This window comes from Rhinolophus ferrumequinum (genome assembly GCF_004115265.2).
Source record: "Rhinolophus ferrumequinum isolate MPI-CBG mRhiFer1 chromosome 15 unlocalized genomic scaffold, mRhiFer1_v1.p scaffold_54_arrow_ctg1_1, whole genome shotgun sequence".
In the NCBI taxonomy this organism is placed as follows: Eukaryota; Metazoa; Chordata; class Mammalia; order Chiroptera; family Rhinolophidae; genus Rhinolophus; species Rhinolophus ferrumequinum.
The window spans coordinates 2960454-2988055 of record NW_022680357.1 but is presented as its reverse complement, the minus strand read 5'-3'; the positions used below and the strand labels follow the sequence as shown (position 1 = coordinate 2988055).

General features: G+C 61.0%; 3 protein-coding genes across 4 annotated transcripts; 2 read left to right on the top strand and 1 right to left on the bottom strand.

Moving 5' to 3' along the window:
* The first annotated feature begins 5314 nt into the window (after window positions 1–5314).
* On the top strand, window positions 5315–11596 carry TEKT4 (tektin 4). 2 transcript variants are annotated; one of them, XM_033101684.1, is made up of 7 exons: window positions 5315–5535; window positions 6033–6368; window positions 8198–8268; window positions 8667–8810; window positions 9476–9698; window positions 10357–10511; window positions 11283–11596. In XM_033101684.1, the coding sequence occupies exons 1-7, from the start codon at window positions 5428–5430 to the stop codon at window positions 11497–11499; spliced, it is 1254 nt and encodes a 417-aa protein (XP_032957575.1). In that variant the 5' UTR covers window positions 5315–5427; the 3' UTR covers window positions 11500–11596. The 2 variants fall into 2 exon arrangements, with proteins under 2 accessions (XP_032957575.1, XP_032957574.1); XM_033101683.1 differs by lacking the exon at window positions 5315–5535 and having other exon boundaries at window positions 5746–6368.
* Window positions 11597–14906: 3310 nt separating this feature from the next.
* Window positions 14907–18185, top strand: C1QTNF8 (C1q and TNF related 8). The gene is made up of 3 exons (XM_033101853.1): window positions 14907–14981; window positions 16572–16788; window positions 17516–18185. Exons 1-3 carry the CDS (start codon window positions 14979–14981, stop codon window positions 18064–18066), a joined length of 771 nt encoding a protein of 256 aa, XP_032957744.1. The 5' UTR covers window positions 14907–14978; the 3' UTR covers window positions 18067–18185.
* A 6582-nt stretch (window positions 18186–24767) lies between these two features.
* SSTR5 (somatostatin receptor 5) lies at window positions 24768–26621 on the bottom strand. The gene has a single exon (XM_033101771.1). The coding sequence runs from the start codon at window positions 26598–26600 to the stop codon at window positions 25503–25505; it is 1098 nt and encodes a 365-aa protein (XP_032957662.1). The 5' UTR covers window positions 26601–26621; the 3' UTR covers window positions 24768–25502.
* Window positions 26622–27602: the final 981 nt, after the last annotated feature.

Sequence of the window (27602 nt, the reverse complement as noted above, 5' to 3'; positions counted from 1 at the left end):
TGTCATCAATGGATGAGGGGATGAGCAGAAAATGGTCCATCCACAGTGGAATAGTATGCAGCCACAAAAAGGAAGGACGCCCTGATATCCTGCAACATGGAAGGACCGTGAAAACACTATCCTAAGTGAAATAATCCAGATTCAAAGAGCCACATATTGTGTAACTCTATTTATATGAGATGTATGTACAGAACAGGCAAATCCACAGACTGAGAGCTGATTGGTGGTTGCCAGGGGCTGGGGGTGGGGAAAATGGGGAGTGACTGCAAATAGAGTCAGGACTTCCACCTGGGGCGATGAAAACTTTTCTGAAACTGAGTAGAGATGGTGGTTTCACAGCCCTGTGCATGTACTAAAAGCTGCCCAATTGTACACTTTGATAAAAAAAAACAAAACAGCAAGTTTTCTGTTATGTGTGTTATACCACGATAAAAACGCAGCGATAATAATAACAAATGCTCTACAGGCTTTGCTCCTAGGTGCTGTTTCTATCTTCTCTCTTGAGGTGGCCTCACTCTTGCGATGTACAGAATGGGGAACAGGTACTAGGGGTGCTCTCCCACTGACACCCCTGCTTCACTGGCAGGCGGGCGCCCCTCTGGGCTCCCCCCGCCTCGCACTCATGTCTGTCCTACTCCATGCTGCTGCACAGAGCTTTCTTTGTCAAGCTGCTTTTATATCTACATCCCATCCATCCTGTGCCCAGCAATTCCTCCTGCTCTGTTACTAGTCTGACCTTTATCTGCGTCCAGCAGTTGGGATCGTCAAGTTATCTCTCCATTCTGGAGTTTTATAGCTTCTTCTGCAAGCAGCTTAGCTTGGATATGTCTGGAGTTAGTTCGGGGACGGGGGTGTTCCTGGCTGGCCCTCTCTGAGTGGGACCCCAGGAAGGGGAGCTTGGCAGTTGCCCCTCACCCGCCTGTTTCTGGCCCCTCCCAGCCTTCTCTCCCACCTGCATCGGGCCTCTCCATCCGGACGGGCCTTGGACATTGCCCAGAAAGGACCTCATGCTGGGGCTGACACTGACCAATATGTCCTCCGGTGGGAATGCAGCCAGGGCTTGAGGAGCCAGCCATGCCAGGAGCTGCACACACAGTGTCACTCCCCCAAAAAAAACATCCACGAGGAAGGACCTGCCCTGTCCCATTCACAGATGAAGATCCTGAAGCTCCATGCCATGTAGACTCCGGTGCTGTGGCCTGGCTATGCTGCCCACATCATGAACCTCCAGAACTCGGCCACGCGTGGGACATCCTGGGTGAGCAGACCAAGATGCCGGCAGCTGCCAGGGGTTGGGCAAAGCCCCACTGCCCTCACCAAGTCCTGTAGGTGAACACAGCTGCCCGGGAGCCCCGCAGCGCCCGCCTCCTGGCAGATGAACGGAGTGAGATGAACGAGGGGCACAGGCCAGGGAACTGAGGGGAGCGAGTGCTCAGTCTCCCTCAGCCTCCGTTCCGCTTTGGCTGGGGCCAGGCCTCTGGCTGCATCCTCACTCCCGACCTAACTTACCTGTCCACACCCACGTCCTCTCTCTCCTCGTCCCATCACTGCCAGGCCTGGCATCTCCACTTCTAGGGAAGTGGGCTTCCAAAGCTGCCTTGGGGCCAACTGGGGATGGACCACCCTCATTATCTCCCCACAGCCTTGGAGGTGCTCCACCCACGTCTGGACTGTGTGCCCTTCAAGCCTGGGCGGAGGGGACTCTTCCTCCAGGAATCCCTCTCGAACCTCCCTCCGCTGAGTCCTCATTCTGGACTGATACACCTGAAGGAGGGGGCCCCCTACCTCCCCTCCTGACATTGGGTGGGCACGAACAGCGCAACCCCTTTCCTGCTGGCTTCTCTGGCATCCCGCACCCCACTGTGAACGCGGCCTGGCTCAGGGCTGTCTGAGCCACATTAAATCCTTCTGTTATTAAAATGTTCCACTGGCCCTGGGGGAGACAGTCAGGGAGTATCTCAGGCTTTTGCCCAGCAGGTGGGTCTGCTCAGAGGCCAGAGTTGTCACTCCAGGTGGGACAGCAGGCAAGGTGTGGCTGGGGGTCTGAGGAGGCCAGGTGGCCGAGTCTCTGCTCCGTGAGTCCAGGCCCCTCCAGGCTGCACCCCCCTCCAGTCTTTGACCTTGGGCCCATCATGGCCACCTGGGCCTCCTGGGGAGTGCTGCAGGCTGTGGAGCTGAGCAGAAGTGACAGGCTTCTGTTTCCCCATCTGGCAACTTCTGGGCCAGGGAAAAGGGGGGGCGGGGCTCAGGCTTGAGGCAGTCTGGGCTGGACCCAGCGGGAGGGTCCTTCTCATCAGGCCCACCCGTGAATGGTGCTGCAGGGGGCCCCAGAAATGGTGACCTGTCATGGGTCACTGCCGTTCCAGAGTGGCCACACTGTGTGGCAGCCCTGGGTGGGGATGGAACCCTAGGTCTGGCAGGGTTACTGGTCATCCTGGGATGTGATGAGGCACAGGTGTGCCTCGCCTGGACCGAGGCCAGTGTCTCTGCAGCTGCCTCCCAGCTGGCTCGAGGCCAGGTACCTGCAAGACACCCACTGGGAGCTCAGGGTGGGGGCCCAGAAAGCCTCTGGCCTGTCCTGGCCCTGGGTGGGTACTTTCCCTCCAAACTGTCCTTGTCACAGGGATACCCATCACAAAGTTGTGCCCTTTGCCACTCTCCGGAACCCCGACTGCAACCCACATGACCTCGGCTCTGTCCTCCCCGCGTATGGGTCCCTACTGGGGGGTTGGGAGAGGCAGAGTGTCCTCCATGCCACCAGCTACCTGGAAACCCACCGCCCAGTTGCTAGGGGCCCAGCTGACCCATCCGACCCCAAGTACATAAAAGGGGTGCTGGGATCAGAAGGTCCAGCCACGGGGGGCAGAGAGGACCAGGGCTTGCCCGCTCCCTTTGAGGGGCTTCCCAGAAATGGCAGGCCCCACATCCTCTCCCTGCTGGCATCCTGGGGCTGAGGCTGAGCCGAGGCCTGCGTGCAAATTCTGCCTACTGACTCCCAGCTGTGCGGCCTGTCCATGTCCCTTCTGTGCAAAGGGCGTGTAACCACCAGGGGTCACGTGAGAGCCAGGTGCAGGAGCCCTGCGAGCACCGGTGCAGGACCCGCATGCAGGCTCTCGGGTGGGGTATCATTAATTCCTCATCATCCTCATCTCAGCTGCCTTCTCCAGCCTCAGTTAAAAGATCAGCGCCCTGGGCGGCTGGCCCAGGCCCAGGCCCCCTATAGGCCTGGGTTCATCAGAGGGGCTGACCTCAGAGGGAGGAGCACACCAAGGGGGTGTCCTCCAGAGCTGCCCTGGAGGGAAACAATGCCCTGTCCCTGGAGCCATGCCAGCCGCGTCTGTAGGGAAGTGGTGGGGGCCTCAGCGCCTTCCTGACCCCACCACGGGCTCCCAGCGGTTGTCCAAACACTGCTGGGAAGAAGGATCCCAGCCAAGGACTCTGTCCCTGGGAACTTTGGGGTGTCCCGAGACTCGATTTTCCTGTCGCAAATGCAATTCGGAAACAAATCCAATAGGCCTGTGTGCCTGCTGCCCTAACTCAGCCACTGCGTTGTTCCGACACAGGGCAATAGCCACCCTGACACGTGACCAGAGAAACCTAACTCCCCAAGGCCCCTGCCATCGGCCTGACTGGGGATTCGTGCCCAGAGATCCCAGGCGGCCTGGGGGGTTGTGTAGGGCAGGAAGGGGCCAAGGGGGTACTGGTCACTCCCAGCACCCGGCGTCAGGCCGGGTGTGAAAACCGCAGCCCCACACAGTGGCCGGCATAACCCCACTCCTCAAATGGGGAAACTGAGGCTCAGAAGCTGCCCAGCCACATGGCAGACAAAGGCAGGGCCAGATCCCGACCCAGGAGTCTTCCTGGGTGTCTTCACCCCCTGAGCACCTCCACCTTTGGACAGAGGGTGGGGAAGTAGGGTGTCTGTGGCTGACAGGTGGGGACCCAGCCCCCGAGAGGCAAAGTCTTGCTGGTCCAGCTTCAATGTGGGCTGGGTCAGCCCAGAGCCCCTGCCTTGGGAACCATGTCACAGGGTGAGTTGGAGTGGGACCCCCACACAGGCAGAAACCACCCCCCCCCTGCCAGCCCAGGGTCATCCAAGGTCACTGAGCTCTGCTCCAGCCCATGTGTTCCCAAGGGTTCTTGGGATGGCAGGTCCCTGGGGAATGGACCCCAGGCAGCTCGGTCCTGCTCTGGCCACATGGAAAAGAGTTTGTGTGAAAAGCAGGTTTTACTAATCATAAACAGTCTCAGAAACATAGAGGAAAAACTGAGGGTGGCTAGATGGCGGGGGGGTGGGGATAAGGGGGAAGGTGAGGGATTAGAAAGCACAGTCGGTGACCACACGATGGCCACGGGGATACGAAAGTCAATCTGGGGAATGTAATCAATAATGTTGTAAAGATTTTGTAGGGTGTCCGATGGACATGTGTCCCATTTGGGAGACCACTTCAGGGAAGATGTAGATGCCTGATCACTGCACTGTACACCTGAAGCTGAAGCTGAACAATAATGAATGTCAGCTACAATTTTATATATATATATGGTTACAGGAAGCGGAGCACAGCATTAGGAATAGAGACAGTGGAAATGTAATGACTGTGTGCGATGTCAGCGGGGTAGTGGATGGGGGCGGGGGGTGGTCACTGTGTGAGGGACATAAATGATAAATATCTAACTATTACATTGTTTTGTGCACCTGAAACTAATAAACAAAAAAAAGCAGGTTCTAAATAAAACGTGGGTAGTGGTCCTACCCTGAGTGGGTCCTGTACGTCCGCTGCCCTCTGGGGAAACTGAGGACATTTCTCAGGCCGCATCAGCCTGAGGGGCCCCTGACCTCCTGTCCTCGAGGGCGGGCTCTGGCTCAGGCGGGGTTGGGGAAGTCTCAGCCTGCTGTCCCCAAAACCCGTATTTAGGAAGCACCTGTCTATGCCAGGACGTGTGAATGCCATTAGCGTAGTGAGCGGGGACAGTGCCAAGAGTCAGGGCCAAGGGAGGACGGCACTGGAAGGCCAAGAGCGTGAGGTCTGGCTGGTGTGTCTGAAGAGGTCCCGAGGCTCCTGGGGCGCTAGTGGGGGCCGTCCCAGACGGTGCTGGAGGGGGTGTCCTGCTAAGAGGACTGGGGTGAGGGGTCCCACGGGAGGAGCCCGGGCTAGAGGGGTCAGGGGCCATCCAGACCCCAGCGCATTGTCTGGCAGGCGCGGGAGAATCCAGGAGCTGCCGCCCCGCCCCCTCCACAGCATTTCTCGGCCAACTGTGCCCTCTGCTGTCCATATGGGGCACCAGCATCACTCCCATACCCAGGCTCCCCACCCAGGATGGGGAAGGAGGAAACGTGCCCAGACCAGGCATACTTCCTGTCCCCCAGGCCATGAGCCTGGCCCTCGGTGGCGGCCACCGTCCCAAGAACATGATCTGTCTCCTCCTATGAGGGGCAGATGGAGGCATCCGACTTCAGGAACCCATGGGAGGCTGAATTCAACACCCCATCAAAGACACATCACCCCTCCGTGCCCAAGGGGAAACCCCACTGGGGTAAGTAAGACAAGCAGGAGACAAAGGGCCTGGCCTTGGGCCCCTGGTCCCTGGTACAATCAGGTGCAATGCCTCCTCCAGCCAGACGGGGCCCAGGATGGGTAGGGTTGGGGCCTGCCTGGCCCTTTAAGAGGGCCCCTGGGGGAGGGGTCCCCGTTGCCCAGCAACAGGAGGGCTTGGCGTGTACCTGTCACCAGGAGACCAGGAGACATCCTGCTCTGGGGACAGAGTGGCCAGAGCTGCCCTGCTGACTGTGGTAAATGCCCCACCCGCCAACCTGTGCCTAGGCTGGTGGCACCATGGCACAGACAGATGTGCTCCTGACCAAGCAGCCTGCCCCGCAGACGGTGCCGGCATGCGAGCTTCCCGCCAAGCTATACGATATAGCCCGTAACACGGGTGCCTACACGTCCTCGGGCCTGGCCACCGCTGGCTTCCGCACGGCCAAGTATCTGGTAGATGAGTGGTTCCAGAACTGCTATGCCCTCTACCACCAGGCCTTCGCCGACCGTGACCAGTCGGAGCGGCAGCGCCATGAGAGCCAGCAGCTGGCGGCCGAGACAGAGGCGCTGGCACAGAGAACCCAGGAGGACTCCACCCGGAAGGTGGGGGAGCGTCTGCAGGACCTGCAGTGCTGGAAGTCGGAGCTGCAGCACGAGGTGGACGAACTGGTCGCTGAGACTGCCCTGCTGTTGGCTCAGAAGCAGCGGCTGGAGCGCTCCCTGGATGCCACAGCGGTGCCCTTCTCCATCGCCACGGACAACCTGCAGTGCCGAGAGCGTCGCCAGCATCCCGACCTCGTGCGTGACTATGTGGAGATGGAACTGCTAAAGGTGTGGAGCGCTTTGGTTCCCGGGGACTGGCAGACCCGGGCTGCCCTCACCTTTCTGCTGGGAGCGTGACCAGCACGGGGGCCCGAGGGTGGACACAGGGGTGCCCCATGACACAGGCTGGCAAAGGCTTTGTGCCCATGAAGGATTCACACCTAGGATGTGTGTTGGGGACATTTGCCTGAGAATGACAGTCAGAGGCCACTGAGGCAAGGAGGGGCCCAGCTGGTCCAACCCATGAGCCCTGACACCCCTCCACACGTACCCCGAGGATGGGAGAGGTGTAAGCTGAGTTCTGGGGACAGCCAGCTGAGGTCTAGGGTATGTGCAGGGCCAGAGAGCCCCTCTTGGTCAGGTCCTGGGGGCACCTGCACCCATTGGGTGATCTCTTGGTTACTTCAAGTCCTGGTACCCTCTGGGCAGCCCCTCAGGTCACCCAGGTCGTGCAAATTAAACCTGACCTTGAGCTCCGAGAGGCTGAGTCCACCATAGCTCCCTGCCCCAGGACACATACCTGTGGTAGAAATCCAAGCACAGGCCGGTGGTGCAGCGTGGATGGGGTGAGCACGGTTGGAGGCCACATTCATCCCAAAAAGACACCCCCTCCGAAACCCGAAACCCAGCAGCACCTGTCCTGGGGCAGCCCCATAGAGATCAGGGGGCTACTCAGTCCAGGCCCTTGGTCCTGGTGGGCACAGTTCCCAAACCTCTCAGACCCTGGGGGCCTCACCAGTGAACAGACTGCAGGCCGTGACCATGCGTGAGATTCGGGAATATAAACAACCAGTGCAGAGACTCAGGACATCCCCTGCACTCCCCAAGCTCAGGCCAGAACCTTGAATCCCTCCCTGCCTTCTCCTGCCCACCTCCAGGCTCCCAACCACCTCTGCAGCCCCCCACAACTTCCCAAGGCTTGGGGTGTAGCCCCTCTGCCCTGTGCCAAGGCCACAGAAAATGAAGTACTACCGTGTTTCCCTGAAAATAAGACCTAGCCGGACAATCAGTTCTAATGTGTCTTTTGGAGCAAAAATTAATATAAGACTCAGTATTATATTATATTATACCCAGTATTATATTATGTTATATTATACCCGAATAAGACCAGGTCTTATATTAATTTTTGCTCCAAAAGACGCATTAGAACTGATTGTCCGGCTAGGTCTTATTTTTAGGGAAACACGGTATAGGGGGTGCACAGATGGGGACACAGACCAGGGGACAGACCCAGACACATGTGGGTTTAGTGCCCGATTGGAGATGAAAATTCAAATCAGGGTGAAAGGGTTGTTTGTACACAAAAAAGAAGCCATTGAGGTAGCACAGAGAAAGCAGGGGACCCCCTGTGTTCTTGGTCTGGGGAAGGCCTCTCTGTGCCCATGGCCCCAAGGGGCAGCCCCGCCCAGGAGGGCACCTTGTCCCCGAGGCCCGGGGTCCTTTGAGGCTGTCGGCCTGGCTGTCCAGGGGCCAGCTTGCAGACTGATGACCTCAGTGCCCTGGGCAGACTGCAGGGACAGCCCCCAGTGCCCAGGGGGTACTGGGGGCCAGACACGTGGGAACTACTTCTGGGTGACCCTCAGCAGCAGTAAAGGCTCCCAGAAGAAAAGACCCCATACAGTGTACCAAATAGAATATTCAAATGCCCAAAATAAACCTGACAAGGAAAAGCGGGGCTCATGCCCCGTTTTCCAGAGCCCAAGGTCATCCAGCCAGGGGTCAGGTGCCAGCTGAGCCCCCAGTTCCCCCAGTTATTGCTCCAAATCTCAGCTCTTCCTGGGGCCCACAGCAGCTCTGCTGTCCTCAGATTCTTCAAAGCACACGGTCTTCTCCCCCAGGAGGCCGAGCTCATCCGGAACATTCAGGAGCTGCTGAAAAGGACCATCATGCAGGCCGTGAACCAGATTCGGTGGGTCTCCAGCCTGCAGGATGACCCCTGTCCCCCCACCCCTCAGGCTGGTTTGGGGCAGGAAGTTCGAGCAATGGGGCCCTGAGGCTCAGAGAAGTGGTGGCTAGTCCCAGGTCACAGCCAGGAGCACAGGCAGGGGCACCAGATGGGTGAGGGGTGTAGCAGATTCCTGCATGGCCTGGGGGCCCTGGGTGTCCACAGCTCAGGCCAGCATGGGGGACAGGGGACAGCTGCCTCTGGACATTGCTGGCTAGGTGGACCTGGGCATCCCGAGGACCCCACGCTGGGCAGATGAGGTGTGCCTTCTGCTTGGGAGTGCTTGCCCTGCCCAGCACCCCGGTGGGCCCAGCTCCCCTGACCCTCCGTGCAAAAACGCAGGCCCTGCCCACTGCCCCCAGGCTGAACCGGGAACAGAAGGAGACGTGCGAGATGGATTGGTCCGATAAGGTAGAGGCCTACAATATCGACGAGACCTGCGCCCGCTACCACAATCAGAGCACAGAGGTGCAATTCCACCTGCACTCCACCAAGCTGGAGGAGAGGTGGGCCACCCAGCCTCTCCGAGGGATTCTCCGCACAAAAACCTTCCCCCCCCCCTTCCCCGCCGGCTGCTCTCGCAGCAGCAGGCCCTCCCCAGGTCCCACCTGGGCTCCTGGTCCCTGCTGTCCCGAAGCCCTCACCACAGATAACCCTCGTGAAGCTCTTCTGCTCCTGAAGATGGGCAGCCATCAGGACCGCTGCCCAAGTGCCCAGTCCAAAACAGTTCACCAGAGGGCCGGGGGCTAAGCAAAGAGAGAGGACCCAGGGGCGCCCCGAGGCAGATGGATGGGGAAGGAGCCATGGACGACTAGCCTGCAGCTCCATGCGCGGTCGGTAGGGGCGCTAAGCCTCCGCCCACCGTAGTGTAGCCCTGGACGCGCGGTAGGCGTGGGGCGCAAGGCTGGAGTGGAGATTGGGGCGCAGGAGGCACGGGGGGAGTGGGGCGGCGCTGGAGGGCGCCGGGCAGAGCTAGGGTAGTAGTCGCAGGAGGCACGGGTGACATACGGGCCGCGGGGTCGCGAGGTGGCGCTGAAGCTGAGGGTGGTGTGGTTTGTGCTGGGGCGCTGGGGGCACGGAAGTGCGGGGGCGCGGGGAGGGCCTGGTGGGAACCGGAGCCCTTGGCAGGTGCCCCCACCGACCGCGGCGCTGGCCCGCTACCCGCCCGCAGCGCCTCCACGCCCGAGACGTGGGCCAAGTTCACGCAGGAAAACCTGTGCCGCGCCGAGCGCGAGCGCCTGGCCTCGGTCAACCTGCGGGGGCTCATTGACTGCATCCTGAGGGACGTAGCCGAGGACCTGCGGCTGCAGTGCGACGCCGTGAACCTGGCCTACGGGCACCGCTGCGAGGAGCTGGAGGACGCGCGCCTCAAGCTGGAGCAACACCTGCGCAAGGTGGGGCCGGCGCGCCCAAGCCACGCCCAGGCCAGCCCTGCGGTGGGGCGCCCGTAACCAGAATGAGACCAGGCTCCTTCAGGCGACCCCCCCACCTCCGTGGCCCCTATATCATGGTCACTACCTAGCCTAGCCCCTACCCCTTCCATCCAGAGGGACCCCAAAGGCAGAGCTCTCACTCCTCCCTGGACCTTCACTTAGCCGATTAAAAACCAGGTGACACTGAGGGTGGTCTACTGGCATTGCCACCCTGGTCTATTGGCCCTGACCAGGAGGGGCTGTCAGGTGTGAGCAGGAGGAGGGAAGGTGGGAGGGAAGATGCGGGCCTCCCAGGGCTCTGACCCCAGGCTCTCAGGGTGGCCTCTGCTGCCTCCAAGTCTCTCTGGTTCTTGCTTAGGGTTGGAAGCTAGTGACCACTAGGCTGGGAGGCATTCGGGCCAGAACTGCTGGACCACAGGCTTTGCTGTCTCACCCCAGGCCCCTGGGTTCCCGTGGGCAGGCTGAGGTAGCCGGGCACGTTATCCTTGCATCTACGCTTCCTCCAGAGCCAGTGGACAGGCTGCTCCCTGGACATAGCCCCAGGGTTCAGCAAGGAAATCTGGCCCATCCTGGACGCCCGCCTTTCTGGGGACCCAGGGGGACTGTCCTGTGTGTGCAGACGCTGCTCGAGATCACAGAGCAGGAGCACAGCGTGGCTGCGTTGAAGCAGGCCATCAAGGACAAAGAGATGCCTCTGAAGGTGGCTCAGACCCGCCTGTACCAGCGTTCGCACCGGCCCAACGTGGAGCTGTGCCGAGACAATGCCCAGTTCAGGTAGAGTCCTGGGGTGGGCCTGGTCACCACCCCCACCCAGGTGCCGTCCACCTGCCTCCAGCCAGGCCTCCCTTGGCCTCTGGGACACCCATGTACAACCATGCACCGAGCCCCACAGACGTGTTGAGGACACACTGGGGCCTCCCTGGCGCAGCTCACACACACGCAGATGTTTGCACGTCCCCACTCCCATCCAGCGTGTGGACACTGTACGAGCCTTGGGGGTGGGCACTGAGTATCAGGGCTCCAAGTGCCAGGGACAGCGGGGCGCTTCCCACTTCATATGCTGTGCAGTCTTCCTGGTGAGAAATTTTGGGGTCATGACATCTCTGATGTCATGGTGGACCCACGTCCTGGGCTGGAGCCATAGATGGGATCATGTCTTTTGTTTTTCTGACTTATCGGGGGTCCAGCTGCCCTTGTGAGCAGAATTACCCCCACCCCCTGGCATTTCTCCTTCCCTGTCCCTCGATTTGTTCAGGAAACTTGGGGCTTCGCTCGGCTCCAAGGGGGTCAATCTGTCCTGATTCCAAATGCCAGGAATAGAAGGAACCAAGGAGCCTTAGGGCCTCGAGTGAATCCCCAGCCCACTCCCCAGCTCTGCTGGTAGGCGTCCCTTTGGGACATTTGGAATCCGTTTATGGCTGAGCGTCTTGGCCAGGACTCACCAGGGTTCCCAGCCTTTGAATCGTGGGCTTCACCCCTCCCAGCCCAAAGGCTTGGTGTTTTGGTGACAGCCCAGCTCACGTCTCCCTCCCCCGAATCCCCCAGGCTGGTGAGTGAGGTGGAAGAACTGAACATGTCCCTCACGGCACTGAGGGAGAAGCTTCTAGAAGCAGAGCAGTCACTGCGCAACCTGGAGGACACACGCATGAGCCTGGAGAAGGACATTGCTGTCAAAACCAATAGTCTCTTCATTGACCGCCAGAAGTGCATGACCCACCGCACCCGTTACCCCACCATCCTTCAGCTGTCTGGCTACCAGTGACCAGGGCGGGCACACAGTGGGGCAGCCCTGCTGGCTTTGGCCAGTCTCAGACAGGGACCTGACCCCCAACCCTAAAATAAAAAGCATGTTAGCTTTCCCCTCGTGGCATGGCCTGGGCAGGTAGGCTTTGCCTGTGGACCCCATTGTTCCAGCCCATGGGAGGTGAGGGCTCAGGGCCTTTGCAAGGGCAGTTCTTCCTACCCAGAGTGCCCCCAGTTACCACCTGGAGAGAGAGGGGTCAGCCAAGGATGGTGGAGGCGCCACCTCATTGCTCAAGCAGAACATTGGAGGCCTGGCCCCGCCCCCAGCTCCAGGCCCCTCCCCCGCTCTCAAGGCACAGGTAGGTTTCTCTACCCTAAGGGGCCACCTGCCGGTTGCTTCAGAGGAAGCATCACTTGCCGTCCCACTGAAGCCACACAGCCTCCAGTCACTGCCACGATAGTCTGCTCTTTTTCTTCCATGTGCCCTGGATGCTGTCAGGGTGAGGCTGGCCGGCTCTCCCCTAGTTAGCAGGAGGTGAACCTGGGGCACAGGTGTCTGGACACACTGCTGACATGGCTCTCCCCTGAGGGACTCGGCCGTGGGGGCTGTGGGCATCCATGGAGCACCTCAATGCCCCTCAAGGGTACCAGGCCAGGCCTGGGACAGTGACCCCCCAGGGAAACCCGTGGGACCTCTCCCTGCCACCCCCACTTGACACGAGATGGGCACCTGGGGGGCAGACCCTGAACTGGGGGGTGAGGAGTCTAGGTTAGAAGTGGGAGCTCCACTCCCAAACACCGTGGTCACCTTCAGGGGGCCAGTCTCCGTGTCTAGCCCCCTCCTTAGCCAGGGAGAGTCAGGCATGGAGGTGGGTGAGGCCCCCGCTGCTCACCTGACTGCACAGCGTCCTGTACCCTGTGTTCACCTGGTGAATAGACATGCAGTCCCCAGAGAGGGCCAGGCACATCTGTGGAGGGGCAGGTGGTGGTGAGGCCCCTGTCGCTGGGCCCCCACAACCCCGCCCCACAGATGAGCTTCTGCCTGCTGTCCCTTCTCCAGTGGCAGCTCATTGACAGGACTCTCAGGGTGAGTGAGCACTCTTGCCACGCAGACCCCCGTTACTGCCCCACAGCCGAGGCAGTGACCCGTCAGCACTGACGTTCTCCTCGTCCAGGCCCCCCAGAGAGTAGCAGCTGATGGGAGCTAAATGAGGGGGGCTGGGTGAAGCTCATTGTCTCTAAAGCTTGGTGGTAGTACCAGGCAGGGAAGGCAGTGGGCATAGTCCCAGGGGGCCATGCGGCTGGGCCTCAATGTCTGTAGTTCTCTGACGGCCATCTGTGAGGCCAGGAATTTTGTCACACTGTAGAGACCAATGACCAGGCAGGCCCTGGAGCTGAGCAGTGGCTCCAGGCCACACGTCAAATTCCCCAAGGCTCGAAGGAGAAATAGACTCTCTGGCAGGCTTGGGGTGGGGACAGACCGCTGTGTCCACCCCAGGCTGACTGCCGTCAGCAGGGACTCGGCCCCTACAGACACTCTGTGGGTGGCTGACCCTATGGGGCCATGATGCTCAGCCATGTTCCCGTTGTCACGGAGATGCCGGGCGGCATGTCCGAGCGATGGCTATTTCCATCCGGGAGCCTCGTTCTCCTGCCACCTGCTGAGTCACCCCCGGCGTTCACTGACCACCTCCGCTCAGAGCCTTGCCTTCCCGCCCACTCCAGCAAATGCAGCCCAGCCTGGGTCCCAGAGGCGTGGGCTTAGCCCTGGCTCACCCCCAACATGCAGGGCATATTTAACTCACTGTCCCCTCCCCCACGGGGACTCACAGTGAATGCCCATTTCTTTTAGGGGCTGCTCTGCCTTCTGGCATCGGGGAGCCGGCAGCGGGAGGTGCAGGGAGGGCTCCATCAGCTTTACAGTATGGCGAAGCCCGTGGCATCCCCCACTGGCTGGGCTTCACCCGGGTCCATCTAGACAGGGGACACTGCCGCCACGTCTGAGCCCGTTGGTGCCCGTTTACAGGTGGGAAGCCAAGACTCAGAGGCAGGGAGCAGCAGAGCTCGGGCGTCTGCCTTCCTCTGCGCCCCAGAGGCAATAATGGGGGGCGGGCAGAGCGGAGCCCCCAGCCTGTCCTGGGCCAAATGGCTCCTCAGGGACACGGTGATAGAGGCAGGAGCCTGGGCGATTCAGAACCAAACCACGAGGCACGAGAGGCAACAGGCTGCAGGGAGGTGACACAGGGTTTAGGGCCTCGGGTCTTCATACCTCCTCCATTTGTGCCACCCGCCACCGAGGGGTGAAGACAGCTGTCCCCAGAGGGGGCTGCCGGGCCTGCTGGAGTGTGAGCTGTCATCTCTGGGGGTGGGGCCAGTCTAAGAACTGGCTCCAGCGGGCATAACCCCTGCCCACTGTCCTCACCAGCCCCACTCTCCCTCAGACTGGCACAAGAAGCCTCCCACGTGGGGGGGGCTTCTCCCATTCTTGCCCCTCTGTGGTTATCAGTGAGGAGGGTTGAGGTGGGAAGCTGGGGAGAGAACCAGATCCCTGGATGGGCCTGCCTGTTCCCCAGGCTACGCCTGGGCCGCTGGTGCTTCTCCCACTGGTGACCTGGCTTGGTGTGTGTGTGTGGGGGGGCATACATCCCAGGAATTGCATGTCCCCACGTCCAGAGGCCAAGGCGCAGCGTTCTGACCCTGGACCGAGTGTCCAGCTGTCTAGACCCAGACCAGGGACAAGGCCAGATCCTGGTGTGGGCTCAGCTTCAGGCTCACAGTGAGCACAGCCCCTGCCTGCCACTGCCTGGGGGCCCTGTGAGTCATTCCCGCCAGCGGGCATAACAGGGACACAACTCTTACCCGCTGAAAGGCTGGGCTGATGCTGAAGTCCCCCCAACAGGGTGTTACAGCTTCTTGCTCTGCTGGGCACAGGGGAGGCAGAAGCAGACACCCTGGGTTTGGCCAGGTGCTGGGTTTCGTCCACCAGCCCCAGCCCTCACCTCCCAGCCAGAGACAGGAGGGTGTCACTGTCACCGGGTGGGCCCGACACAGGCCCGGTGGCCCTGGTCTGCCTCCCTCCAACTGTGGCCTCCAGTCCCCTGATGAGTCTCCTCCCAGCTTCCCCAACTCCCCCCTAAGTCACTGTACCCCAAATGGAGGAGGTGGCCAGCCCATGGCACCGTCCCCCAATCCACCAGTCCCAGACGCCCCAGGCCCCCATAGCCATGCCACGGCACAGGGGTGGCAGAAGTACCCTGGAGCCTCTGTGGCAAGGATATATAGACCGTTTGGCAGGTGGCGGGTGGAGGGCAGGATGGCGGGCAGCAGGGCCCTGGGAGCCTCCTGCCGGGAGCTCTGAAGCTGGCCCCAGGCCTGTTGGTTTTGGATGGCCCAGGGGAAGCCGTGGGCGCCTGGGCCGGGCATGAAAGGGCCCTTTCACGGGCTGCTGGGGCAGTGACGGTGGAGACGGCTAGACCAGCAGCAGCACCCGACTTTGAAATGGTAACAGGGAGCGAGGGGGTAGGTGGGGGTCTTCACGGCCACCCTGGACAAGCTGGGCTTGCAGGGGTCTGTGCTCTCCCCAGACTCCAGCAGGAGGCTCCAGCCCAGAGTGTCTGCTGGGCAGGCCAGGGGGCCAGGATGCCCAGGACACCATACCTCCAGAGGGAGAAGGTGGGGGCTTGAGCGGCACAGGCCCGAGCGGCAGGATCCCCTGGAGACACCTACTCTTGTCAGATCCCCCCATTGGAGGAATCCAGGAGGGTCTTGCAGGGTCCGGCGATGCTGGGAGGACTGGCCAGCGTCTGCTGGATTCCGGGGGTTAGGGTGAAGAAAAGGGGGTCCCATCTGCCGGGGAAGCTCAGCCTGGGAGTGGGTCTCAGACCCACCACGCAAGAGGAAGGATCTAGCCCTGTGCTGCAGTCCCAGAGGGCTCCCTGGAGGAGGCGGCCTGGGTCTTTGCTCAGCAGGGCTGGACTACAGGGAAGACTGCGGACGCTGACCTCACATGCCCGCCCTTGCAGAACACCAGCCCTGGCTGAGACTCTCGGATGCAGCCCTGGGGAGACCAGGACAGGCAGGGCCCACTTGCCAGGGGAAACTGATGCCCAGGTGGATACAGGGCTCACCCAGGGCTCTCAGCAGCTGCTGATTGAGGCGGGAAGTGGTGCCCCCACCTTGTATGGATGGTCCGGGGGTCCTGGTGGGGAGGGTTTGAAGGCAGGAGGCCCAGGATTGTTGGGTGTTGAAAACCATCTTCTCCACTTCGGGGCAGGGGGCCACATGGGGTAGCCTCCTAAGTTGCCTTCCCTCCTCCTCCTGGGAGCTCAGGATTCGGGTGTTGCCCTCTGCCCAGCTAGGCAGCGGGCAGAAACTGCCTCACGTCAGCCCCACCCAACCTGGGACCCAGGCCCAGCCTCCGGGGATAGGGCAATGCCCTTCCATGAAGCTGCCCCTCCCCGAGGGCTCTGCCCGGCCACAGGAGGGTGGGGTTTTGGAGGGCTGATTCAAAGCCCCCCTTGACCATGGTAGTTACCCCTGCATCTGCCAGGTGTGGGGTCCCCAGCATGGAAGCTTTGGGGACTAGACGGCAGGCAGTTAGGGTGCCTGCTACAGGCCAGAGCTAAGGCCCTGGGAGGGGTAGGAACCTGCAGATGGAACAGCCCCTAAGAAGGAGCCTGGAAACGCCAGCTCGGATGGGGTGGGGGCTGCCTGGGCCGTGCTTGCTGGGGGCTCTGGAAGGTGTGAGTGGTGCCCTGTATGGGCCCCTCAGATGGGTGGTGGCCCCGGTAGTGCTGTGTTGAGCATTCTGAGGCCACATTCAGGTTCAGGTGAAAGAATGTGGTGGTCCATTAGTGATGTCTGTCGGGGTGGGGGCTGAGCATCAAAGAGCGTTACGCCAGGTGCTCTGTCTGGTGCACGATGAGGCTGTGGCCCTGCCCTCCGTGGCACCTTGAGGTTCCCTGTGTACCCCACACAGGCCCCATACGCCATCTCCTCAGACAAGGGGGCACAGCCGGCTGCCGTGGGGCCTGGGGACCCAGTGGGGCATCTTCTTCCCAAACGCCCTCTCCTCTACTCCCTGTCTTGTAGGCTCTGGCACAGAGAGCAGCTCCTGCCCTCCTGCTTTTCCTGGCGCTGCCTGCGGAGGCCTGGCCCAGCCTGGGGCTGCCCCGGCCGCCGTGTGTGCACTGCTGCCGCCCGGCCTGGCCCCCGGCTGCCCCTGGCACATATGCCGCTGAGAGTGATGGAGTGGAGTGGACGCAGGTGCCACACATTCGGCCCACGATCGATATCTCAATCCTCAAAGGTGAGTGTCACGGAGAGGTGAGTGTCACCCTGTCCCCTGTCCCCACAGGGACACCCACCCACACTGAGCAGAACAGGGAAGAGGGGATAGGAGAGCAGGCCAAAACCCCGAGGCCCTGATTTAGGCAGAGCCACTCTGGGAAGACACCTGGGGCCCCAGGGGGACACACCGAGTGGTGGTTCCTCGCTTCCGACACCCTTGTATAGGCCATCAGCCTTCCAGCTACCCTCTCAATCAGGAAGCAAGGTGGCCTGGAGACTACCGCTCTTCTGAGCAATCTTACTATTACCTGCCCTGCTCTGCCCCTGCCAGGCCCCGCCCACACGGGAAGTGGGGGAGGGAGGGCCAGGTACCCCTTGGGAGAAGGTGCGAGAGGCTAAGTTCATGAGGGCATCATCCTAGAGACTGGACGGCAGGCCCCATGTGGGTTGGACTTGAGTACCAACTGTCCAGCCCTCTGGTCCTTTAAAGCCCAGTTTAGACACTTCCTTCGACAGCTGCCTGGGTCTCCGTCATTCCCACTGTCCCCACATGAGAATCAGCGCGAGCCCCAGAACAGCCACAACTTTGGGGTGTGGCTTCTTATTGCCCTGTGTGAGGGGCGGGTTAGCACCCATCTTACAGACGAACAGACTGAGACTTGGGGAGCTGAGGTCACTCGCAAGGCCACATGGCCAGCAAGTGGATCCCAAGCCTTGACCCGTGGCTTCTGCTTGCTCCCTTGCAGGTGAGAAGGGCGAGGCAGGGGTCAGAGGTCGTTCCGGTAGGAGCGGGAAGGAGGGCCCACCGGGTGCCCGGGGCCTGCGGGGCCGCAAGGGTCAGAAGGGAGAGGTGGGGCCGCCAGGCGCCCCATGCCAGCGTGCCTATGCGGGATTCTCCGTGGGCCGGCGCGAGGGCCTGCACAGCACCAATGCCTTCCAGGCCGTGCCCTTTGACACAGAGCTGGTGAACCTGGATGACGCCTTCGACCTGGCCTCTGGCCGCTTCCTCTGCGCTGTGCCCGGCGTGTACTTCCTGAGCCTCACCGTGCACACCTGGAATTACAAGGAGACCTACCTGCACATCATGTGCAATAGGCAGGCCACAGCCGTGCTGTACGCACAGCCCAGCGAGCGCAGCGTCATGCAGACCCAGAGCCTGTTGCTGCCGCTGGCCGCTGGCGACACGGTCTGGGTGCGCATGTTCCAGCGTGATCGTGACAACGCCATTTACGGTGAGGGCGGGGATCTCTACATCACCTTCAGCGGCCACCTGGTCAAGCCAGCAACCGAGCTCTAGCTGCCACGGAGAAGCCCTCACACGATAGCCAGCCCGCAATGGCACTCACTCCCCAGACACCTCCAGCCCGATCTCGCCCTCACACCCGGTACCAGCTGGGTCTGAGCACTGACTGGTGTGCACCGACGCAGAGCTGCGGCCAGGGATGTGGCAGCACAAGTGTTCACACCAAGAAAGTCAGGATGGAGACAGTGGCCATGAGCATGGGGCAGGGGGGGTGGGGCACCTCCACACTTGATGGAGTTTGCCTCCTGGTTGAGCGATTGTTCTGTTTATAAAGGGCTGTGCCAGCACCACTGCCACTGAGACATTCGTAAAACACCTGCTGGGTGCTGGGCTGGACACTGGGGAGGCCGGGAGTCAAATGCAGAGCCTGACCCTCTCAGAGCTGATTCTAGCCAGCAACGTGCTAATTTCCAGGGGTGATAGAGAGCGGCAAATGGGTGGGGACGAGGGTCATGTCCTCCGGTAAACACGCAGTCCAGCTCTGGTAGGCGGATGTTTTGGGGCTCCCAGTGTCCCTTCATCTGTCTGGAACGGGCTGGATGGTGAAGGAAGACCATGTCTCGATGTGCACCAGAGCCTGGGGGAGCCCTCCACCCCCTGGTGTCACCTCACACTTACATGTGGCTGAAACCAGGGCTGGCAGTGATGGAGCCGTCAGTAGGTTGCACCCCAGTCCCTGGAGGCAAGGGCGTAGGTGGAGGTTGGCCACTCTCACTCCACAGGAGACTTCTTCCATGCACCCCACGGGTTGGAGCCACCAGGCTGCCCCACCCTGACGTCCACTCTGTGTCTGTTCCTTTCTGCCATGTGTCCCTGAGCCACTCCGGAAGCGTCTGCTCAACCCTTCTGGCTCCATCACTGCTGCGTCCTCCCTGGGGCTTCCCCTAGCATCTCCTCCAGTGCTGCTCTCTCCTGAGCAAAGATGATGGGGCAATGGGGCTGCCAGGGCCCTGGCAGCAGTGTCTGGAAATACCAGAGCCTGGCGAGCTGGCCAAGGTTCCCGGCCATGTGGAGGTGGCTGGAGCTGCAGCCGGCCAGCTGAGCAGGAGATGGACCCTCGTAGAAGGAGGGTCTCTAGGCCACCAGCTGGGGTGCAGGAGGTGTTAGGAGGTGGCTGCTGGCAGCCCCATGCCCTTCTCTCCGGAGGATGCATGAGGCGAAGGCTGCCCACCAGGTGGGCTGGGGCCACATGGGTGCTGGATAGGCACCGGCCTCCTTCAATCCTTGTGTACTTTTGGGGCCCAGGGCCCACAGAACACCCGGCCCGGCTGGTCCTCTTTTCCCTCCCCCTCACAAGGACCCCAGCCCCCCATAAGACGAACCCCACCTCCTCCAGGCCCCAGGGCTGGGGAGCCTTCTCCAGTCAATGGTCAGCTGATGAGGGTAGGCAGGCAGGGGCGGGGATGAACCGAGAACGCAGCGGCCCTCCCCACCACCATGCAGCTCCGTTACCCCACAGGAGAATCAAACCTGAGCTGAGGTTGACCCCGTGGCCTCCCCACCCACTCTCAGGGGGGACCAGGGGAAGGACTATGGGCACAAAGGCCAGGACAGGTGGAGAAACTGAGGCCAGCAGGGGTCTGCAGAGCCCCCAAGTGTGTGTGGTGCTGGGAGCTGGTACCCCCATAGGCTGGACTGTCCCCCCTAAGTGTGGCCTGGACAGAAGAGGAGTGGGAAGAAGGGCTCCCTTTGCTGTCCACGCAGGGCCTGTCTGCAGGGGAAGGGGCTCTGCCAGCCACCCACCCCGAGGCCCGAGCCTGTAGCCTCTTGAGCAGTGGACACATCTCAGGGGTGCACCATAAATCCTGCCCCACGTGTGTCCACCCTTGGCTGCCCCCCCCACAGCCTGCCCACGAGGGCTGTGAGGGTCCCTCAGACCTTCGGGGCTGCCATCTCCGGCCAGCGCCGGGCAAGAAGGGCAGGGGCTCCTGGGATCGGAGGTATGAGCCCCTCATGCCCCACAGGCAGTCTCTACAGCTCCACGAGGAAGCTGAGACCCAGGGACCGTGAGTCCCTGTGCTGGGGCCCTGACTTCAAACCCCCGGCGGCAGCCCTGGCCCTTCATGCTGGGTCCTGGTTTCAGACGAAACAGGACCCTGCCCTGAAAAAGACACAGACAAAGAGATCCGGACAGGCAGGGGGTCTGTGCCCTGAGACCCAGCTCTTCAGGGGGCGCAAAGGGGACCCCTGCCCCCCAGGAACCTGAAGGCCAGACCAGGCCCCACTGTGGTACATGGCAGGTGGCAGCAGGACTCTGGGGGCTCATTATGGCCAAGGACTTGGGGTGGGGCATCCTGAACTGGTGAATCCATGGCCCCCAGAGGGGGCTGGGAGGGGGCCCTGGGATGCTGAGTTGGGCGGAGCCTCGGGCTGCACTTTGGCCCTTTGGCCTGTGTCCTTTTATGGCTGGAATAGCCAGACACACCCAGGGTGCTTGGCAACCTATAGGTGCATTAGGAGCAATTGCTAATGGGTACCCCCCAGGTGGTGGAGAGGGTTCCACTGTAGAGACCAAGGTACCTGAGTAGGAATGGGGGTCTGCAGGGGGATTGGAAGGACCCTGGCCTCCCTCCATCCTCCCAGGTCCTGGACTCCCCTCCTACCCTGACCAGAACCCCTAAACCCCTGTGTTCTTGGGGCCAGCCTGGCCAGGAGGGGCCAGGAGGGAACCCCTTGTCTGCCAGCTCCAAACAAAGCCTGTGTTCGTTCCAGCCTGCCGTGTGCTGACGGCTTCTGTCCGGACCTGCAGAGCAGCAGTGGCGGAGCCTAGAGTCCAGGTCAGAGGAAGTCTGCAACCTGGAAGCCACTCTACCTCCTTCGAACCTCACGGCATGAATCCAGCCATCCACGCAGCCCAGACAGGGTGGTACTGGGCAGCAGGGCCAAACCTCAAGGGACAGGCCCTGCTCCCAGCTGCTGACCCAGGAGGGCAGCGGAGGTGAGGCCAAGAAAGGCATCTGACAATCTCCAAGTGCCAAGGACACCACATCCGCAGAGAATCAGGGACTGGTGGGGGCATGCCCTGAGCATGACTGAGACCCCCACGGAGAGCCTCGGTGCACCCTGGGGGGTGTCCCAGCAGACACTGTCGCTGGATCCAGGGCAGAAGGCATTCCCCCACCCCCTCCAGGTTTATTTATTTAAAACAATAATACACGGCTGAGAACTGGGGTAGGGATGAGGCAAAGTCACCATCTGGAGACACAGAAATCAATGAGGTCCATGCTGCCCCGACCACTTAGAAGATAAGAGGGGAATTGACAATCGGAATAGCAAGTGGGGAGCTCCCGCTGTGTGGGAGGGGTTGTAATCAGGCCCGAACATCCCTGGGCCATAAGAGGAAAACGGGGAAAACACCTGAACACAGGGACGGCCCTGCAACCTTCTCCTGAGAGATGGGATCCCATCTGGGCGCCAATTTACCCACATTAGTTGATCCATTTCGTGGAATTCCAACCAAACGTCTGTTTTTAAAATTTGGGCGAAATTCATAAAGCGTAAAATTTTACCATTTGAAAGTGAACAATCCAGTGGCATTTAGCACTTTCCCAATGTCGTGCCACCACCACTTCTATGTGTTTCCAGAACATTCTCATCATCCCCAAAGAACCCTGACCCTATTGGCAGTCACTCCATAAGCCCTCCCCCAGACCAAGCCTGTGTGTCCAAAGGTGAGGGAAGAAATCCTCCGAGAAAGGGCCTCACTGCCCTCCCCAGAGGAGGCGGCCAGGGGAGGGAGGTTTGCTCAGGTGGATTACCTGGCCCCTCACCAACATCAGGACCCAGTCAGGCACCCAGATAGTGCCCCCGGATCCCCATTAGCACAAATCTAGTAAATGCATAGCTGCCACTCCATTTCCAGATACACAGCCTGAAGGAGGAGGGAGAAGGGGGGCCTGGCAAAGGTAGGAGCAAGAGGCCTGGAAGGGGGTGTGAGCCCCAGGATAGGGGAGGGCAGGGAGCAGGACACCTTGCCCCCCCAGGCACCTGGGCAGTCACAGGACTTTCAAGGGAAGGCCCCCACCTGGGCAGAACCTCCCTTCGCTCAGTATCACTCGGTTATTCTTTCAACAAATGCCCTTCAGGGCTACGATAGCAGGACCAGCACTGAGGAGCCAGGATGGTCTCTGCCCGTCTACACAGGACAGGGCAGTGCCCTTGGCCTCAATGGAGGGGGGGCAGCAGAGATGGGCTTGGGGACCCCCCACCAGCCAGGGTGGAAGAGGAATCATGAACCTCGTTGTCTCTCCAGGTCCTCATCTCCACCCAGCCCTGAGGTCCATGGGTCTGCAGGGGCCCTGATAAATGACCAGCGAAGACCCTATTTTCAGTGTCTCCCCGATACCCCCAAAGGACATCACAGATCTTGTGGTCTCAGATTCCTGTGGAAAGTCGTTCCTGGTGGTTACCCATCGTCCACCCATCTTCCTGTCCCAGGACACCTGAGGCGGGTGGACTTTCCTGACTCTTCTTCAGAACCCCACCCAGAGCACCCCAACATAGCTCCTGCTGATGGGGGTTGGGCTGGGAGCACAACCTTGCACAGCTCCAGGGCAGGCCGGCCTCAGTTTCCCTCCTTGTGGGGACACAGCGTTGGCTCTGCCTGTGGGGGCTGCTCTGCCATCACACTGCATTCCTACCCCACGCCCTGCCCTGCCAGGCAAACAGCCCCTCCTGCCTCTGCCCCTGCAGCTCATCCTGCCCCCGGGGGCCGGATTTCCTGAGCAAGGTCACTGTGAAAGCCATTGGAGCCCAGGCGGCCAATAAAACCCATCGATGCGGAGAGAGAGCCCATAAAACAGGTCACCCCCCCCGCAGAGACGGTGCGGGTTCTGTGCCACCCCCACCCCACTCAGGGTTGGGACCAGGACCTGCAAGCAGTGTGGTGGCTCTGTGGCCCCCACAGCTGTCTCCAGCATGTGTTGGGTGCGGGAGGGCAACAGCCATGCTGGGCTGTGTCCCCTGGTGTACAAGGGCCAGGTCCACTGGCTCCCAGGACTCACGCTCCTCCTGGGACACTCCTGCTCCATCCCTGACAGACCCTACGGGTAGGTCCTTCTCCCCTCCTACTTGGTGGCCACCGTTGCCTGAGACATCGGGGATTGTCCAAGTTTCTTCCCAGCTCCCACCCAGACCCAGGATCCATGGGCTGCCCGGAATCCCCGGAACAGTCTACAGGCTCCTCCACCCACAGGGTCCATCAGGCCCCGGCACACACACACACACACACACACACACACACACACACAGGCACACACTCACACCTCTCTCGGGCAGGAATGGATCAGGGCGCTGCTGGCATCTGTCCTCCCCACATGGGTACTCTCGGCTGGCACCACCCTGGGGAGGGAGCTCGTGCTGTGAAATCAATTGGGAGAAATTGATCCGGGAAGAGATTTCCGAGCCATCTGCTTGATCCCAAAGTCATTTTGATCCCGGGAAGTCCTGACCACGGGGCGGAGACAGCAGGTTAAATGGGCCTCGGTTTTTCCTGGGGTACCCGCCCCTCCCCGGGATTCCTAAGGGGGTGTGGGGGTGGCTTTGGCCACCAGCTCCCAGTGACTCCAATGCCAGGCTCTGTGGGCCCCACATGGAAGAGCCACCCCTTGTCTCTGGAATCGAGCCCAAGAGTGGCAGGGACTCAGCTGGGGGCCCTGGAGGTGGCCGAGCTCCCACATGAGCCTCCCACGCTCTGCACCCACCAGCCACAAAAGGAGCTGAGCCCTCCCTATACTTAGGGCCAAATCCTGATCCCTCCCCTCCAAGGAAGTGAGAGGGAGGGGCCGCACCCACCCACCCCCAAGGCAAACGCCCATCAATTCTTTTAACCCCAGTTGTTTACACCTTCCGCTGAGTTACCACCTAAGTGCCCGCTGACCACTTCCAGCTGGGTGTTTGCCCACCCCCACCCCACCTCTTCCTATCCACGCGCTCTGATTTGCACCGGCTTCGATCGGCTGCAGGGACAATATTTGCTTTGGGAAAGAGTCAAACATTTATTCTCTAATTTATTCAGGAGACACTAGCGCCCTCATTACGCCATTGCGTTCCCAGGGCTTAGCCTCTGTCCAGGGTTGGTGCCAAGGCCCAGGTAGCACTGACCGGCCTTTCTCCCGCCCAGCATGGCTCCCCCTGCATCCTGAGGGATGGAGTCCTGTTCCGGGCTGACAGACGAAGCTCCAATGAGGTGGCACTGGTCAACGCTGTCCAAGATGGGGACCCCCATACCCTGGTCCTTTCCCTGTCAGCTTCTGACAGAGGCTCACGATACCCAGGATCCCAGCAAGGCTCGGGTAGGCATTTTCTCCCGGACCCCGTGGTGGGCCTCAGGCTGCAGAAGTTGCCAGCATTTCTAGGGGGTAGATGGGACCACTGTAGTCTGGGGGATGCAGAATTCCTCAGGGGCCTGGCATTTGCTGGCATTTGCATCCGCCCACACAGCCTTTCCAAGCTGGGTGCTATTTGTACTGCGAAGCTGTTTCTCCCACTGCTGTCTGGATAGTTCTCCTCTTCTGCTTCCGTTCTCCCTCCCTCTCCAGCCCAGAGCTCCTGCCAAACGCAGAAGAGATGGCTGTAGGTTCTCCTATCCTCACCTGCTACCTCCTCCCCAGGACAGCCTTTCCCGGTGCCCCAGGCCCCCTGCACGGGGCCCCTCTGGACACCTGTGCCCCACCCACCCACCCAGAAGCCTGGGCCGACTCTCCACCTCTAACCTCAGCCCCTCACTCTCCCTGTGTGCTTGCTGCCTTCTTACCCACACACTCCCACAGTGGAACAAATGGCACCTGTCCCTTGCTTCCCCGCCAGGGGCCAGCAGGAAGGGAGATGCAGCAGCAAGTTTGGGCTGGCAGGCCAGGAATCGCCTCTGGCACCCATCACCTAGCTGTCCTGGGGGTGTTTGCAGCTTCATCCCTCACACCTGCCAACTCCAGGTCCTAGAAGGCAGAGGTGGAGGGGGTGGGGCACTGGCCAGAGCCCAGCATAGTCACCGTCTTTAATTTCACAGAGTAGCACTTGATGCTGACCAGGTGAAGCAGGGCTGACCTGAGGAAGGGCACATGTGATGAGAAAGTAGAGGCTGGGTGGGCAGTCACCCAGCTCATGCTAACGGCCACTCCCCTAGCCTGGGAGGCTGGTACAGGCTGGGGGCAAGTCAAGATGTCCTGACCATTGCCTGGGACCCCTGGGCCTCTCCCGCCCACCCCCTAAGGCCCCAGAACCCTGGCCTGCATGAGAACAGGCAGCCCGTCACTGCAGGACTCCCCACAGCCTTGCCCCAGACAGTTGCCCTCACACCATGGAGAGCCTCCAGGCTGCTGGGGGGCACCTCAGTAGGACCCCTCATCTCAGGGGAGGGCTTGGCCCAGGGCTCTGCCCAGCAGGAAATCCAGACCAGGCAGGGGCCTCCAGGGGCCGTCTGCTCGCAGCCCTCACAACCTGCTGGTTTGCATGAGCCCGTTGGCCTCAGGGCTGCGTGCGGCCAGCGTGGCCTCCTGTAGCCGGCTGTTCTTGTTGGCCCGTGGCTCCGTGGCATCCACGTCCTCAGTGCCATAGCCCTTGCGGAAGCACAGAACCTTCCGGAAGCTCTGGCGGAAGTTGTCAGAGAGAAAGCCGTAGAGCACAGGGTTGGCGCAGCTGTTGGCGTAGGACAGGATGACGACGAAGAAGTAGGTGCCAGCGGCGGCGGGCTCCTCAGGCAGGACGACGGCCAGGTTGACGATGTTGATGATGAAGAAGGGCAGCCAGCAGCCCACGAACACCAGCACCACCACCACCACCATGCGCGTCACCTTGCGCTCTGAGCGCCGCCGTGTGGCGCCCACGCGCACACCCGATGCTTTTACCTTCACCACGATGAGCAGGTAGCACAGGCAGATGACCAGCAGTGGCCCAAAGAAGCCCAGCACGGACGTGTAGATGATGAAGATGGCGCCCCACAGGCCCACGGGCTCGGGCCAGCTGAGGTTGCAGGTGTCCCAGCCCTCCTGGATGTCGGCGAAAACCACCAGTGGCAGAGACATGAGCAGCGAGAAGGCCCAGACCGCAGCGCTGGCCAGCTTGGCCACCCGTGGGCGCCGCCACCGTGTGGAGCGGATGGGGTGGACCACGGCCAAGTAGCGGTCCACACTCATGACGGTCAGGCAGAAGATGCTGGTGAACTGGTTGATGCCATCCAGCGTCATAACCAGGCGGCAAAGCACGGGGCCAAAGGGCCAGTAGGAGACGGCGTTCTGCGTGGCCAGGAAGGGCAGACCCAGCATGAGGAGTACGTCGGCCACCGCCAGGTTGAGGATGTAGATATTGGTCACCGTTTTCATCTTGGCGTGGCGCAGCACCACGTAGATAACCAGCGTATTGCCGCCCAGCCCCACCGTGCACACCAGCAGGTACAGCACAGGCACCACCACCGCTCGGGCCCCCGGTGAGGGCGCCGACCCGGCCATCGTCCCATTCTCACCACCTGCACTGCTGGCCGCGGAGGAGGTGTTCCAGCCCGCCGGTGTGGAGGTGGGGAACAGAGGCTCCATCTCAGCCACAGAGGCCAGGGGCCCGTCCTCTCTGCAAGAGACGAAGGGAGGAGCCGCGCGATTAATCGGACAGCCAGGCACTTCCTCCCCCTGAGCCCCGCCTGCCCCAGGAGGTGCAGGATTACCCCACATTGTAGGGTAAACACGATTACTCATGTTCAACTCGGCTGGGAATCACATTAAACAAATTGTTTGGAAAACAAGCCCAGAGAGGAAGGAGCAGGGGGACAGCTGCTGTGAGTCGAGACATCAAGACGTCGTCAGCTGATAGTGCGATGGCTTCCAGAGACCTGCCCAGCTCCCGTCACGGGCTCCAGGATGGTCCCTCGATCAGCCGCAGCCGTCCTGGAGTCTGAGGCCAGCACCGTCTCCCTGGGGCATCACTACCCATACCTCGAAAGTAAGGGACTGGGGATGGTGGGAGTCACCTCCCCAGAGACCCTGAGAACAGGTGGAGAGGGATGGGGCTTGGTGGAGTGATTAGAGGCTGGGACATGGGCCGGGCACGGGAAGCCCCCCCACACCCAACTGATGGCAGCTACAAGGACAGCAATGCCCACTGAGCCCTTCTCTCCTGGATGACCCCAAGTAGCCGGATTCCAGCTGACGTCCTAGAACCATTAGAAGGGTTCCAGGTCTTCCATGTGACCAAGGAGCCAGACCTGAGGCTGCAGAGGCTTTGTCAGTGTCCACCTGGCTCCCAGGAACACTGTCCCCTGGCGAGTGGCTTCCATGTCACCCCGGCAGAGCCCCAGCCAGGAGGAGTTGGTTTCCCTGCCCCCCCACAGCTGCCGGCCCCCCCACTTGCTGTGCATGCATGTTGCTGGGCCAAGGAAATGACCTGCGAAACAGGTGCACAAGGTGCTGTCATTGCAGCTGCAAGGGACAGACTACGGCCATGCACTCTGGGTCCATCACCTCCACAGCAATGACAGTGTTTCTTAAGCCCCACGCAGAGGGCACAGTGTGGGAACAAGCAGAGAGGACCTCCACACACATCAT